Source organism: Ptychodera flava, chromosome 21 (genome assembly GCF_041260155.1).
Source record: "Ptychodera flava strain L36383 chromosome 21, AS_Pfla_20210202, whole genome shotgun sequence".
In the NCBI taxonomy this organism is placed as follows: domain Eukaryota; kingdom Metazoa; phylum Hemichordata; class Enteropneusta; family Ptychoderidae; genus Ptychodera; species Ptychodera flava.
Window position 1 is genome coordinate 34,851,648 of NC_091948.1, and position 16,556 is coordinate 34,868,203.

The 16,556-nt window shown below is 35.5% G+C and overlaps 1 protein-coding gene across 2 annotated transcripts in view; it reads left to right on the top strand.

Moving 5' to 3' along the window:
* The first annotated feature begins 1,039 nt into the window (after positions 1–1,039).
* LOC139122109 (multiple C2 and transmembrane domain-containing protein 1-like) overlaps positions 1,040–16,556 on the top strand; it is a 48,299-nt gene continuing 32,782 nt past the window's right edge. Inside the window, exons 1-5 of one of the 2 annotated variants that reach the window (XM_070687498.1) lie at positions 1,040–1,195; positions 2,210–2,643; positions 3,716–3,803; positions 12,425–12,647; positions 13,339–13,447. In XM_070687498.1, coding sequence (XP_070543599.1) covers positions 1,081–1,195; positions 2,210–2,643; positions 3,716–3,803; positions 12,425–12,647; positions 13,339–13,447 — 969 coding nt within the window. In that variant the 5' untranslated portion in view covers positions 1,040–1,080. Of the gene's footprint in view, positions 1,196–1,575; positions 1,723–2,209; positions 2,644–3,715; positions 3,804–12,424; positions 12,648–13,338; positions 13,448–16,556 lie in introns of those variants that run through there. The other variant, XM_070687499.1, reaches the window with a different exon arrangement.

Consider the following 16,556-nt stretch of genomic DNA (forward strand, 5'->3'; position numbering starts at 1 on the left):
GGCTTACATGTTAGAAAAGAGCTTTGAAATATATTTTGATATTCAGATGTGAATACGTCCATGAAAATGTGCGAAATACGCAATAAATGTTTTCTTCCAAGAGATTCGAGGTCTCCTGGTTTCATGCCAGGCCTAAAATGGAGTCACAAACATATTAGCATGTTGCCGAATTTAGCTGTACATCTAACATTGACCGAAGTTGTCCGTACAAGGACCATGATTCACGTGAAAGCTTCAATATTAATGTAGAATATGAACCCCATTTCCACAAAACCGATATTGGCCTACCAACTACATAATGGATATTGTGGCCAAAGGACAAATTGATGGCATTGAATGATATAGCAACTTTCATTGGTATTCATACTATCAACAGCTTGTATTGCTTCCCATTACATATGTTAATTATTTCGAGGGGTCCTACCTCCACATTGTCGACAACGACACGTTGTATTTCTTTAACGTTTTACGTCGTGTCGTTGTCGACAATGTGGAGGGGTCCTACCTCCACATTGTCGACAACAACACATTGTATTTCTTTAACGTTTTACGTCATGATAAGGTTCTCCTTATCTTTTTCCATATCAAATACGCTAGTCACATAATAAAATAGTTACCATTAATTAAATTCACACGAGATTAAAATGCCAATGGACACATTTGCTAATCCCATTCAGTTTTCAAAAACAATAGAGGTTGTCAGTGTAATAATGAACAGTCCCTTTCAGTAACATTGGCGATATCAAGTTCGATTAATTACTTTGTACAGAAGACGAGTGGCCTTATATTTCTCGAAAAGATTATATTTTTGTGTCAAAGAAATACGCATGAAACTTGTTTCTAGTTGGACGTAAACGAACGACTTAAAATTACAGAAACCGTCGGTCGAGAGAAACAAAATGTTAATGAAACTATTTTGTGCTCGTCCTGATTAGATCTCGAAAGGCTCATGGCTCATGGGAATATATCTCAAAATTAAAGGCTTTTAAACGAGAAACTAAAATGTCAACCGGAATTCCAGTTGTTTGCGCTCATCTAGGAACTATATTTAGCAACCAATATTTTGTCGTGGATAACAATATGGCATCGCGTTCTGTCGTGTGTTGTGCTCCCATACATCCTGTGCCAAAAGACACGCCTACAAGCTCAATAGTTGACGAACAGGAATATGCGAACAAAAGAAATGATGGAGATGGTAAGTTGAAAAGAGAAGCTGAAATAACTTTTCACGTTAATTTTTGCAGAAAAAAATATGCCGAAAGCGATTTTATAAAGACACGATTTTTCGCATTCTAAAATTATCTGCAATATATTTTGCTGGTTGGAATTTTTAAAAATCGAATAGGGTACCTTTCAAAATATAGTCTATCAGCCTGAAACTTAATCTCGTGTTTGGGTTGTAATTAGGTAGCATTTTACAAAAAAGGAAATTTGTTTTCGTGTTGAATTTATGGAACACCGACTAAATATACAAAAGGTCAGCCCATTCACGTAACAAATTCACTCTTTTCGTAAGCCCATGTCCCATAACCCCCAAGAATAAATTTGGTATCGCCCACGGTAGCGGCGCAATTTGACTGCGCAGATGTTGAAAACGACGTGACAGCACAGGGACATCGAGAACACTTTTGGTAGTAGGAGAGGTGGTAACAGTCGTGTTCTGTCATTGTCACGTCACGTCATCAACTCACTGTCACAGCGCTGATATGTCGTCCGAAGACCGTAAGGCTAAATTCTATACTTATTCAAGTCTTAAGAATCAACGTAACTGGCTCCACGTCTGTTAATCATACCACAGTCGCCAAATTGTGTAATGTTATCGAATGTTACGTCTGTCGTTGTATATTGGGTAATTTGGTATGTACAGGTGGTCGCAGCTCATAAAGCCTAGTGCAGAGCACAGCAGTGATGCTACTGATGATGTGTTTTATATAGATAACAGGATCATTATCTGTCAATATGGTACACATTCACCCATGTTGTTCAGTTTGTAGGGATATGTCACCGTCACATTTACACCAACGTACACATTCGACACGATGTATGTGAAGATCAAATTTGAAGGCAATGAATATGCCTCGAACTTTGGACCCTCCAGAAAGTTTTCTTTATTATTTGAAAGGGGTGAAAGTGTTCAGTGAAAGTTCGTTAGACTTTTTTTACAAATTGTTAAGTAAATTGGGTTCTAACTGCTTTTGTTTTATCACAGTTTCGCAGGGTGAAGGAGACGATGAGGTCATAGACACCCACGACAGTTCAGAAACCGCTGTCAACAGGCGTAAGAAACTGTGGAATAGTTTCAAACGTCGTGCAAAACCTAAAAAATGGGGCAGTAAAGACAAAAACAAGGGTAATGGTGCCGATCCCAGGCTCACTCTTAGTCAGCCAGAAATCAACGATGCTGCTGAATCCAATGGATTAGATTCGCCGGATAAGGATTTTGATTCGCTTTTCGAAGCAGCCCAAAAACGAAGAGACGAACAAATCGGCTTCAGTGATTCAGATCTTCCAAGTTTACGAAACAAGACCGACACAGAAGCAAAAAATGAGTCCTCAAGACCACAGAGCTTATCTTTGGACAATGCTACTGCTAGTCCATCAACAAGTCCACCAGTCAGCCCGACCAACACCCAGGCGCCAGAGGTAAAATATATGGCCATTTCTATATCGACGATGGAGTAAAAATAGCAAACGTTTACAAAAATTACTTTTTCAAAGTTTTAAATGCCTTAAATAATGAAAATCCTTTCAAATGATACAAAAGTGGTAAAAGTAGTCAATGTTGATCATTTTTTGTACAGTACATATATTCAATAAGTACCAGTATTTCGATATATGTAGATTGAACTTAAGAGACCCTGGTATTATATTTGCTAAATATAACTAAAAACAGAAATTAGCATCTGTGGATGATGTATGTGTGAAAACGAGGTAAATGTATTCATTGCACAGTATTATGGGTAATTCAGATTTAAAGTATTATTGCCAGTAAATAAACCCACAATGTTTGTTCCTTGGCAAAATATACCCATGTGAAGCTATATTTTTGTACAGTTTCAAATTTTGTTTGTATAATCATCATGACTGTTTAGTGTATAGTACTCAGGTTGCCATAGTGAGTGATAGCTACATCTTTATTCACTCACTATCTTCACATGATTATAAGTTTCTGCTTTGTATCATTAAATATAGTCCACAATGGTAAAGTGGAAGATTGACAAATATACGTATTGACACTCGCTCACACAGCTCTGATGTTTTTTATGCCATTTCACTTTGATGTTACCTTTTTTGAAATATTCTGATAGTGTCTGGCAGGAAAAGGGTTAATACAGTGTTTAGGGCTAAAGTCATCAACACGAGAAGAGAAAAGGGTTTTGTATGATGTAGCTTATGTGGAGCCAAGTTCAAGTGTATAAAGATACAAGGCATTATGTTGAAAGCAAAACAGTTGTGATCAGAGTCCAAAGATTTCTATCAGGAGTAATAAGTATGAGTGTTTGATAATTTGAAAGGCAAAGATTGAAGAATGATGAAGCAGTGAATTTGTTTCATATTTGAACAAGATAATGCATATGATATGGTTTTTGCATGTATTCTAGCAAAAATACATGTGGTACAGTGAGAAATATAGTGGCCTGATATTGTAAGATTCATTTGTGCTCGAAAATATAAATGTAACTTTGACATGTGTTTCTTTGTTTGCTGTTTTCAGGGTAAAGTGAATCTACAGCAATATCCATTCTTCCTGTTAGAAGTCATACTTCGTGAAGGCAAGGATCTGGCAGTTAGGGACAAATCAGGTCAGTTACCAAATAACTTTACATCACAGTTTTTGCCACTGTAAAGTTTAGTGAATACTGGGTAGAAATAAGTTGATTTGTGTCTGTGGCAGGGCTTTGGACTTCTTATCTTCCTGTAGTTTGGACATCACATTGAGATTACACATTGACCTTCTACCCAATGGTGGCTACAGAAGTATAAAGTGTATGTTGTCTGGACTGACAGACAAGCATACCCATTTATGGTCAAGTAACATCATCAAGCCAAAGAATATGGACATACATTGATGTAAACCTATCAGTTGCTTTAAAGAGTACATTCCCAGTATTGTGTACGCAGTATACCAGCTACAGTGCTTGTCATTTCACTTTTGACATTCATTGTTTAGCACATATAGATTTCTTGTTTGGCATACCCAGGGTTTACAGTTCTACAAGAGAAATATCGAAAGGCAACAATTTATCCAAAGACACACAAAATGTTTTCATTTTTGTCTTGCTGAGAGAATGCTGCAGTGCTGTTGCATTACAAATTTGAGGCGGGCACAAAAGGTGATAACTGTCAGTCCTGGCTGCTGGTCTGAACAGATTAAAAATAGGCCAACTGTTTTTTGTCATACCTCCTTATGTTAATTGCTTTGGAGTAATCTATCCAAAGAATGGAAAGTACAGAGGTAAAAATGTACATCGATGGAAAGGCAATCAGCAGTGATCTCCATTAATTGATAGTCCATAAAGCAATAGAGATCATGGTCACAGTCACTCCTGGTTACAGTAGGTATACAGCAAGGCGTTCCTTGTGTCTCAAATCAAAAATGACTGTGATATGAACCAAGAGACAGAATATTTGACTGTGATATGAACCAAGAGGCAGAATACTTATCCAAATTTGGTCGCCCAGGTCATCTTATGAATCCGACAGTTTTGTGTAGAATTGACTGTTTTCCTCTGTATTGAACTTGGACTTTGACAAGACTCAGGTTTTACAGCAATGAGGTCAATCTATGCTGTTACTGTCAAATAGCAAATTTGGCGGGAGTTTGTAATTTTGATGAACATTGAAAAATCAGTATTAGGAGGTTTCTATCATGTAAGTCAGAAGGACAGCTTTGAGTGTTCACTTATTTTCTCATTTTACTGACGCTAAGCTAAGGTATTTGTGGTCAGTTCATGAGAAAAAGCTTTGGTTTTTGCATTTATTTTGATATTTCTGATCAAAAATTATGTCTCTTTACAAATCACATGCCATGATTGATATGAAATAAATGGTAGTGCCTTCTAGTATGGTTTGACTGAGACTGTGAAGTTTTCAACCAATCATATGCCTGAATTTGAAATGATTACTGCCACTTTTTCTAGAGGCAAATGTCTGTTACAGTGTTTTCATTTTGTTACATTCTGTATTATAAGAGAACATGTGGCAGTTGACAACCCTTTGATATTGTAAGTCACAGTAAAACAAATTATACCTTCGTTAGGTGTGTGCAAAACACTAAAACTCCAAATAGTAAATGAAAAGCGCTGTAATATAGGAATATGACCAGAGTGTCAATTTCACTCAGTGTACCGGTATGTAATTAGAAGATAGGTGATCCAGCAGGTATTGAAGCTGTAAATGAAATGTATTTAATATGCCAATATATCTACAAACTGTCTGTTCATCATTGACATGCTGGTGTAATTTACTGTCATTGTTTGATATTTAGGGTTAGAGTTTTGTGATGGGGAAAACATCTTGTCATACAAAGAATACTGTGAATGAGCAGTTCAGTCGCCAATTGACTGCAAGTGTTGTGGTTTATTCGACCAATAGTGCAATGGAAAAATTCAAAAAGTTACATTGTTGAGGTGCCTAATATTATATAAATTAATGGTTCAGTGCAATGTGCAGTAGCTTCATTCGAGATCAACTTTGTCATGTTTTTGCACATTAATCCCCCAAATACTCAATTTACATTTTCTGGACTTGAATACTTGATCATTACAATTCCGTGATAAAATGGTTGGCATAGCTATGTGCCCACTGAAAAATTTATACAACATGCAAATTTCATATTGGTTCAGGAATATGAAAATTACACAATTGCATAGCATATCTTTGGAAACAACATATTTCATCGGTTAATTTCAAATGCGGAATATATGTATGAAAATTTATAAAGCACAGTTGGCAGTTTGATATTGTTAGTTTAAATATTAATAAATTTACTGCAAAGGTTGCACTATGCTATAATAACATTAACATGCAATGAAGTGATAACATAAATTCAACAAAAGAAGATATTATTCTGAAATGGCTTTCATGTGAAGTTCTCAAGGGCATACTCTCCACTCTTTGAATATTTGGCACTTCATTGTTATCTGTACAACTGAAAAAAAATCTAAGTATCAGAAGTACAAGACAAGATCATTGTTCCGTAATTATTGTGATATGCTGTAACTGTAAGAGATGTTGCTTGAAAACCAATGTGTCAGGTTTCAGGTGCTCTACGTATGTCAATCATTGATACTCTCACAATTGGAAATGTCATTGAAATCTATAAACAATAAAATCTTTAAAATATTGTAATCCTTTTGCATTGTAATCATTTGTGAAATAACCATTTTAGCTATAGACTGTGTATTTTTGCTTGGAACTAAATGGTTTGTTGATAACCAATGACACAATGACTATTGATCCTGCCAATCTTTAAGTATGAAATGCAGATATTGTCAGTCTGCATGTGTCATCTTTACCCTGCCTACTCTTGCAAATTCCACAAAGTTCAGCCCGTTAATGGATCTCTACCGGTATAGCAGTACATATCAGTCTTGTTTTCCCCAACTTGATCAATGTATTTACTCACATTACTGTTCCGTTTAATCTAATTTCCCATTCCGTCTATCTCCTGACAGAAATCACACAATAGAGAATGCTAATCACTTTGTTCATGAGGAGTGGCCCGCTTTATTCTGGACTAGTGCTACCTCATGTGCCACCCTCACTTTATCCAAGACTTTCACAGTCACAGCCAATCAAATGGCCTCTAAATGTTTCCTTTGAAACAACCTACCAATCACTGATCAAGGTAATCCTGCCATAATTGCAACAGCATTGCAGCTGGTGTCATTTCCTTTGCTACAGTTTACAGACTTTGTATCTATCCCGTCAGATCCACCTCAGATTAAAATAGCTACATATATCTCTGCCAACAAAATATTTTAACGCTTTACTATGAACCGCTATAAAATATTGTCTGTCACTCTGTATTTGCATTCATGCACATATGGTTGTGTAAACTGTCTTCACTCATTCTGCTCATTAAACATCAATAGCACTATGCAGTATTGGTGAATCACTTGGTTTACATGTAATGTTGTCATCAAAGTGAAAATCAGTAAAATAACTACTGTAGATACAGATTTCTGAATTCCGTTAGTCAGTCATCACCTCCATGTGTCATCAGTCTCTATCTTCTACCATGGAACAATGATGTAGCTAGATTTCATACAACAAACATATTATTGCAATCTTCCGAAAGAAGCATTTAATAGATGTAACATTTTTAACCCTCATAAAAAATAGCATTTAAAAAGTGTGTTTAAAGATATATTTTTGATAATTTGAGAATTTTCTCCATGGCAAGGTTACTTAACCAATACGCAGTTGTTAAAAAGGTATAAAAAATTTTAGATTAAAAAAAAAAGACATGAAAATATAATATATTGCGTTAATAACAGCACACTTTAAATGCTTGCCAAAATGATGTATTTGTATGTATGTGTGTATTTGTGTGTGTGTGTGTATGTGTGTGTGTGTATGTGTGTGTGTGTATGTGTGTGTGTGTATGTGTGTGTTAATGTGTTAAATTTTAAGTTATATACTGACTTTTAGTCATTCGCTCTTCTTTTAAGAATGTATTTATTCCATTAAAATTTTGCTAAATACCAAAGAATTCTGTCATTGATAATTGTTAGACAGGGAAAGCAATGTGTTTTGCCATAGTTTCCCCATTTTTCAAGTGATAATGCTATTATTCAACTTGTTCTCTTAATGTATGCAAAACTATAACCCAGTGTTTCATCTGTCATCAAAGGGGAACATATTGCCAGTTGTTTAATTGTGACATCAGCATAGTAATAAAAAATGGCACAATTTATCATATCAGACATGCATGTGTAATTTACTCAGAACCTGTCAGTGTTATCTTAGCATCTGTCTCACATGTAATATCAGTCTGTCTGTCTGTCTATGGTGTGTACCGGTATGTGTAGGAAAACTGTTTTGTTTGACTCAAAAAGTACCCAGGTAATTGTTGTAAAATACCATTCAAAAGATTTGTGGAGTTCTCTTACAGAAACTCCCTTATTATTTAAAATCAATTTATGAATAAATAGTAATCAAGTTACTGGTAATTCTAATAATTTGAGTAAACAATCTGAGGTATGAGATTTTTAGCATTTTTTGTCATTTTATGGCAATTTTTATTGTCTATGTACTATTTTGACCATGCTAGCAGCGCAGTAAATGTATTATGTGAACATTATATCTTTAGAGAGGTGGTCAAAATTTAGATGTGCAATTTTTTTCTATTCCAAAATTTTGCATTTTTTCCAGAGTTGGTAGAATAATAATTGCAATCGTACCCATCCGTAATCCATAACACTAGGTCAAAATTCATAATACACTAGTTATAAACATAGACACAAAACAGCACAGAACAGACAGTAAAGCACCGGTACACACAACAAAGTCAAATTCATGGAAGAAAGATATATGGACCTCTTGCCAAAAGGCCAAGAATATTACTTTTATCATAATTCCATTCTTTTTAATCATGTGAATATTTATATTTACAGAGCAGGAAAAACGACAAATTTTTTTACAGTTTTTACTATGCAGGATTTTGTTGTCATCCTTTGATCACCAAGTTTCCAATAATCACCGCTCATTGATAACTAAACCTGAGATAATGTTGTTCATTTGAAGAATAGTCCCTAAGGTTTTCAATAAATACTTTTGATTTTTTCAAAACTGAGTTTTCTTTGTTACATTTTCATGCACTTTGGACTATACATTCCCCAGGAAACTATTACCGGTATTTAGAAATTGCAATCAGCAAGTATAGTCTTGAGCATCCAAATGGATGATGTCATAGGAATGTTTTTCATTGACATGAAAAACAAAAATTCTAAAAATTTGTATCTTTAACTAATATAAAGAGTTAACATACTTGTAACTGTATCATTCCCTCACCCATGTGGTTATTTGTTTTTATCAAAATAAGTTTTTAATAATTATATCAATCACCTTACAAGAAAGTGAATAGAATTTCCATAAGACAAGTGGAATTTGCTGTAGAGAAATCTCACCTTACTGTGTGTAGAAAAGTATAACATCTCATCAAGGGACAACTGTAATGTGGATTTCTCCGGTAAAATTTCGTCAAGTTATTTATGTCACTTAATTATGCTGAAATGTTCATTTGTAGAACAGTGCAGCAACCCTCTTGTCAGATGTAACAGATAAGAGCATTTGAAAATTGCAAGTAGTGGGTTTCTTGCACATATCACATAATCATTTGTCCATTCTACCATAGCTACAGGTTGGGAGGAGGTTTTTCACAACTAATGTTTCCGTATTAGTCACTCAGTAGAGCAACATTACATTTGTTTTATTTTACTGTCAAACAAAAATTGGCCAAAGTAATGCACAATAAAAAGGTCTCTGCATTCTTTCTCAAACCATTGTGCAAACAATCATCTTTGCAATACCAATTAGATAATTAAATTGTCCTGGTGTATTGTGAGTAATTATTTCACATTTCTGATGCGGGGGAAATTGTTAATTGATAATGAAATAATTCTCACTTCCATGGTAATAATTTACCCATACCAGTGTTGTGTCTTTGACTGCATAACTTGCATTTTTTTGTAATTATATATGGAATGGGACTTAAACCTTTTTCAGCTCCTATGTTGTCAAATGTGTATATGACGATGGGAGCCTATATATGATGGATGAATGTCTGTCTGTCTGTCTGTCTGTATGTACATTGTATGTCTGTCTGTATGTATGTCTGTATGTATGTATGTGTGTATGTATGTATGTATGTATGTATGTATGTATGTATGTATGTATGTATGTATGTATGTATGTATTATGTATGTACTGCTATGTATGTATGTATTTATGTATGGAGTGTAAATATCTTGTGATCTGTTCTAGCTCTGCCACTATTCAAAAACTGCTTAAATATGTCATGGAAAGAGTTCCTATTGTGTAAATGAAAATGAAAATCCCTAAAAATCCAAATGAGCTTGAAAAAAGTGAAAATGAGAGCTAAGAAACTACTAGTCAGATGGCTCTGATTTTTTTTTTGTAGTTACCTTTAGTGAAATCAAGAAAAGTTTTATCATTTTAAAGTAATATTTTTACTTTTCATTCATGGAAAATGTTTTCTTCTTTTCACCATTTTGTTGAACAAATGTGATTCCATTAGAATTCACCAAATTCATTTGAAATTTGTTTTTAGTGTACATGGAGGTATGTACTCTCTGGGTATGCTGTATGCATGGACTTTGTGTGCCAGCTATTTCAGGGACATTGATACTGCCAGCTATTTCAGGGACTTTGTTCGTGTGCCAGTTATTTTAGGGACTTAGGTTGTGTAAAAGCCATCAAGACTTTATTTATGTGCCAGCTGCTGCAGAGACTTGTTTGTGTACTAGCCATTGCAGAGACTTGTTTGTGTACTAGCCATTGCAGAGACTTGTTTGTGTACTAGCCATTGCAGAGACTTGTTTGTGGAACTAGCCATTGCAGAGACTTGTTTGTGTACTAGCCATTGCAGAGACTTGTTTGTGTACTAGCCATTGCAGAGAATTTGTTTGTGTACTAGCCATTGCAGAGAATTTGTTTGTGTACTAGCCATTGCAGAGACTTGCATGTGTGTGTACTAGCCATTGCAGAGACTTAATTGTTGTGTACTAGCCATTGCAGAGACTTGTTTGTGTACTAGCCATTGCAGAGACTTGTTTGTGTACTAGCCATTGCAGAGACTTGTTTGTGTACTAGCCATTGCAGAGAATTTGTTTGTGTACTAGCCATTGCAGAGACTTGCATGTGTGTGTACTAGCCATTGCAGAGACTTGTTTGTGTACTAGCCATTGCAGAGACTTGTTTGTGTACTAGCCATTGCAAGGAATTTTGTTGTGTACCAGCTATTTCAGGGACTTTAAGTTTGTGACTTCTATTGGGTGATTGTGGCTTTGCTATAATCATGGTTTAATGTTTGGAGGGGGCATGGAGACCAAGACCAAGACCACTGATTAATGCAGGCCACCACACACTGCCCTGCCTTATCACTTGCTATATATGTACTGTAGACATAACCTAATTCCCTGCCTCCTTCCCTATCATTGCTATCTAAACTACTTGCGTCATCTCTGCTGAGTCATTACCCATGGACATATCAGTGCTGTCAATGCCACAATTGGACCATTTTAACTTTTGCCACACTCAGGCTCACATCGTAAAACTCCCATCCACCATCCACTATCAAAAAAAAGTAATATAGCTGCAGGGTACAGTAGCAGTTCACAAATAAAGAGAATTGTATTTGTTTCTTTTATTTGAATAACTTAAAACTCGATAAAGTTTCGTGGGGTTACTGTCATGGGTCTGTAGTGAGTGCCCGGTAGCACGGTGTCCAACGTGCGGTGGGATCCCATGAAGGACCCTGTACCGCCATCCAGGTCGCTATGATACCTTGACACCACTGTGACAATTACATGCATCCCCTGGTAACATGCTGCCCTCCCCTGAGGCCATTCAAATTTGCATGTGGCTGTGGGGAAAGGTGGTGGTGATGTTTGGATGTGCCATCACCCCGGATTTTGGCAAACCTTTGTCTCTGTGTTGTTTCTTTGCATTAATGCCATTTAAGTGGACACCCTGTATTTGCAAGGCTTACCAAACCACATACATCATCACTTTCATGGGAAATGTATTGTACATCTGGTAAACAGATTTGATAGATGTCATGTCCTGAGTGCACACATCTGTTGAACCAGTGAAGGAGATCTACATGTAGAAGATAATGCCCTGAGTATATTTTGCTCCAAGTTTTGAGCTAAATTAGGCTAGTTGGCATTCATGCAATCTTTAGCATTTTGCATTTATACATATTCTAAAAATACAGTTTTTGTAAAATTACCTGGTATTTTACAGTAGTTACTGTGTTCATAATATTAATGTATCTGGCTATGGGTCAAATGTTAACAAGGCATTTCATATAATGAATTTTCTGTTTACACATAATATTCTAGTTATTTTTGTCCCTGTTTTCGATATCATAAGACAAAAATATAACTGCCAAGGAACGTTTCTCAAGCATCGCAGTTAACTTCAGGTTGTCGTAGGATATCAGTTTCATTTGTCAAGACTTTCCTTCTACATGGCATGGCTGAGTTGATCACACTAAGTTCAAACTAACAAATAGATACTAGTATAAGCAGTTACATTTTGCGCAAGCGAAATTTGATGAATTTCCATGATTTATAATTTAGGATTCATTTTTACCCTGCCATGATCACAACACTTCAGATTTAAAGTTTGTGACGTAAAAATGTACATTGATCATATTTTGTGTAACTTTCAGGGACAAGTGATCCATATGTCAAGTTCAAAATTGGGAATAAACAACTATACAAGAGTCGCATCATATACAAGAATCTGAATCCCCGCTGGGATGAGAGTTTTACAATTCCAGTTGAAAGTATCAATGATGCCCTGTCAATCAAAGTCTATGATTATGACAGAGGAGCCTCTGATGATTCCATGGGATCTGTCAGTGTTGACCTCACTAAATTACCAGCAAATAAGTAAGTTTTTGTAATTACATCTTTCAAAATTGTAACACACATTTTAGATCTCCGTAAGTGATCAGCATTTTACCATATAATGGGTATTTCTAGGTGTGTGCAAAATTATTGTATGTTAAAGGTCACCCTGAACTATAATGTATTTTACATTTTCATCTATGTACATTTGAGTACAAGGCATTGGCGACTTTCCTGGCTGCCTCTATAGTACTTGTATAACTTACAACTCTCTTAGTTTATAAATTGACTTCCAATTTGATGTTATTATCTTACACTTGAAATAGAATGTGCAATAGCGGTAACTTATGAACAATAGATGTAGGTGTGTGTTTACACATATCTTTGCAGGTATATCTGTACAAACCAAAAACTTAAGTTGGCGATATACTTCTTGAGTTGACAAGAGAAAAGTAGTAAACACAAATTGGAAATACTGTTTGGCTGATCTTTTTCTCAGGAGATAGTTTTGAATTTTGATATGCAGATTTTACAATGATACATTGTTGTCATTTAGTGTCAATGTAATGATGGAATTGGCATTTTCATATTTTTAGGAAATATCTGTCCATTTTGATTTCATCATCAAAGATCGGCAATATTTTTGGATACCTTTGTGTATAACCAGTCTCAATTGCATTTTAATTCAGCACATGTGTTAGTGATTTGGTTTTTTGTTTTTGCCCAATTGCAGGCTGAAGAACATGAAATTGAAACTGACTGAAGGGTCAAAACATGAGAAATTGGGACACATTGTGATAGATTTCAAACTGATTCCCAAAACACAAGAGGAAAAGGAAGCTGTAAGTATGCAATTTGAACTCATCAAAATGAAATCTGAAAAAACAATGAGATGAGTCAGTTTGTGTCAGGATGATATGTCAGTAGATTCCAGTGTATGAAAAATGTACAGACCTCCACAGCTGAGTCAGTTTGTGTCAGGGTGATATGTCAGTAGATACCAGTGTATGAAAAATGTACAGACCCCACAGGATGATATGCCAGTAGATACCAGTGTATGAAAAATGTACAGACCTCCACAGCTGAGTCAGTTTTGTCAGGATGATATGCCAGTAGATACCAGTGTATGGAAAATGTACAGACCTCCACAGGATGATATGCCAGTAGATACCAGTGTATGAAAAATGTACAGACCTCCACAGCTGAGTCAGTTTGTGTCAGGATGATATGTCAGTAGATTCCAGTGTATGAAAAATGTACAGACCCCCACAGGATGATATGCCAGTAGATACCAGTGTATGAAAAATGTACAGACCTCCACAGCTGAGTCAGTTTTGTCAGGATGATATGCCAGTAGATACCAGTGTATGAAAAATGTACAGACCTCCACAGCTGAGTCAGTTTTGTCAGGATGATATGCCAGTAGATACCAGTGTATGGAAAATGTACAGACCTCCACAGCTCCTTGCCAGGATGATATGTCAGTAGATAACAGTGTATGGAAAATGTACAGACCCCCACAGCTCCTTGCTAGATTAACAAACTAATCTTCATACATACCTAAATCTGTCATGTTTAAGTCTTCATGGAGGAAGCTTTGAGTAAACATTAGATCTTAGAAAAGAAGACATCAAAGAATTGATAAACAACAAATTTTTGCACTGGTAAACTCGATGAGATAGGTTGGTGCACATACATATATTGTGCTAAGAAATTTAAAGTGTACCATGCTTCCAAAGGGGTTGACAAAGCACACATACTAGGTTTCTTTCAAAAACACCTCTTCAAGTGATGGTAAAAAGTACTCACATTTCAGAACCATAGTCACAATTGTTGATTTTATCCTGCTTTGAGATAAATATTACTTTCAGATAAACATAAGGCACACATGTATGATTGTCTTTTGTTTTAATTGAAAATTGAATTTATAGCTTATTTTTTATTTCTGTTTATAGACAAGACTCATATTGGCAGTTTACTCTTCCATTGATGTACAAATGAATAAGATTTTGTTATTACATGAGCTAACGGGAGACTTAAATGTATTTGATTACGTTATTACATGATCCAAAGTGAGACATACAAATGTACCAGATTGTGTTATTACATGATCCAAGGTGTTACACAAACGTATCAGACTGCATTACTGTGTGATCCAAAGTGAGACATGCATATGTATCAGATTGTATTATTACATGACCCAAAGTGAGACACATAAATTTATTAATTTATTAGATTGTGTTATTACATGATTCAAAGTGAGACCCATAAATGTATCAAATTGTGTTATTACAGGATCCAAAGTGAAACACATAAATTATTACATGATCCAAAGTTGGACACATAAATGTCTCAAACTGTGTTTATAACATGATCCAATTATCTTAGACTGCGCTTTGACATGATCCAAAGTGAAGTTGCGTTACCATTTTATTTGATGGTTACACATTAGTCATGGTGTACAATGTTTCTATGCAAGTGGTAATCTGGAATTCCCTCTTCTTTGCATTTTTGGTTTTTAATTTTTATTACATAATTATTTGATTGAAAGCAATCAGCAATTTCTTATTAAAAAGCGAGTGTGCATCCGCAAGCCCAATCTTTACAGTTGAACAAATGTTGTTATTTGAGCATCAAAAGTCGTGTTGCTGTATAAATTTCAAATCTTTCTTGTTGGTTGTCTATATCTGAACTGCCATTTATGAAATTGACGTGGAGATTTTTGTTTGTAAGTTGATATGCAGGTATTGGTATATGTCACATATAATCAACAGTATCGTAGTAGAATGGTGTGTGATACACTGATTCCGTCAATCCAATGTATATGCAGGAATCTAAGCTTTGTTCCTATGGCGTTTGACTTGCAAACTGGGTGGCGCTTTTATTCATTTTTATGAAGTGCATTCTATTCTAACGGACTGTGCTCATCATACAACCAGCAATTTTATCTTTTCATTAGTACACCAACTACACATGAAATGGAGATCACCAAAATAACACTGCAGATGACATAAATTTACATGTATAGTTAACCAAAATGTGTTTAACATAACCAAACCAAACCAAACAATACAAAAATTAAACAGATATCTCAGTTTCATCTATCCAATGGTAGCATTTGCTCTCGATAATTTGTTCGTTATAGAAAAATAGGGCCACACTTAGTTGCAGACACTGGTGAAAAATCTACTTTTTCTGCTGCACAAATGGACAAGATCATTGTGATCATCACAAGGATTTTGTTTTAAGGCTGCTGTGCAAATGTGAATTGTGAATTTGATGTAACAATTACCATGGCATTGATCCTTAACTCTGTGAACCTTTGACAATAAATTTTTTCATCACTTTTAATTTCATCGCAAGAATCTGCAAGCAATTTACAAAAGATGCCATATTTTTGCAGATATTGATAGTCATGGTTACTTCATGTGACCGTGCATGTTCTAATATCTCTTTTACTAACATTCTGTCAAATGTTATGCATGATTAGTAGTGTCTGGAATCTGTGTATCTGAGTGTCCTAGCTGGCATACAGTATCAGATCTGTCCTGGCATACTGGTACAGTATCTCGCATACAGAATATGCCCAGGCATACAGTATCTGTCCCAGCATACAGTATCTGTCCTGGCATTCAGTATCAGTCCTTGCTGCTGGCAAAGGACAGAAGGTACAATCAGTAGAGTAAAGTGCTTGAATGCTACCATGAAAATAGATCTGGAAAGTTTGTAAGAAACTGCTGGCTAATCATACGGTTTGGGTCCATCTGATTGCGACATTTGGTTCTAAGATCTAGTGATATGCTTGCTGTATTAACATTCAAACATGATTGACAATGTTCTTCTGACATGAAGCTATGTGATCAGTTCATTAAATACTGCAAGATACCTAGCAGTGTTTAGATCTAGTGGTATTCACAGAAACAATTTTTAAGAAGATTAAAATCCTTTCCC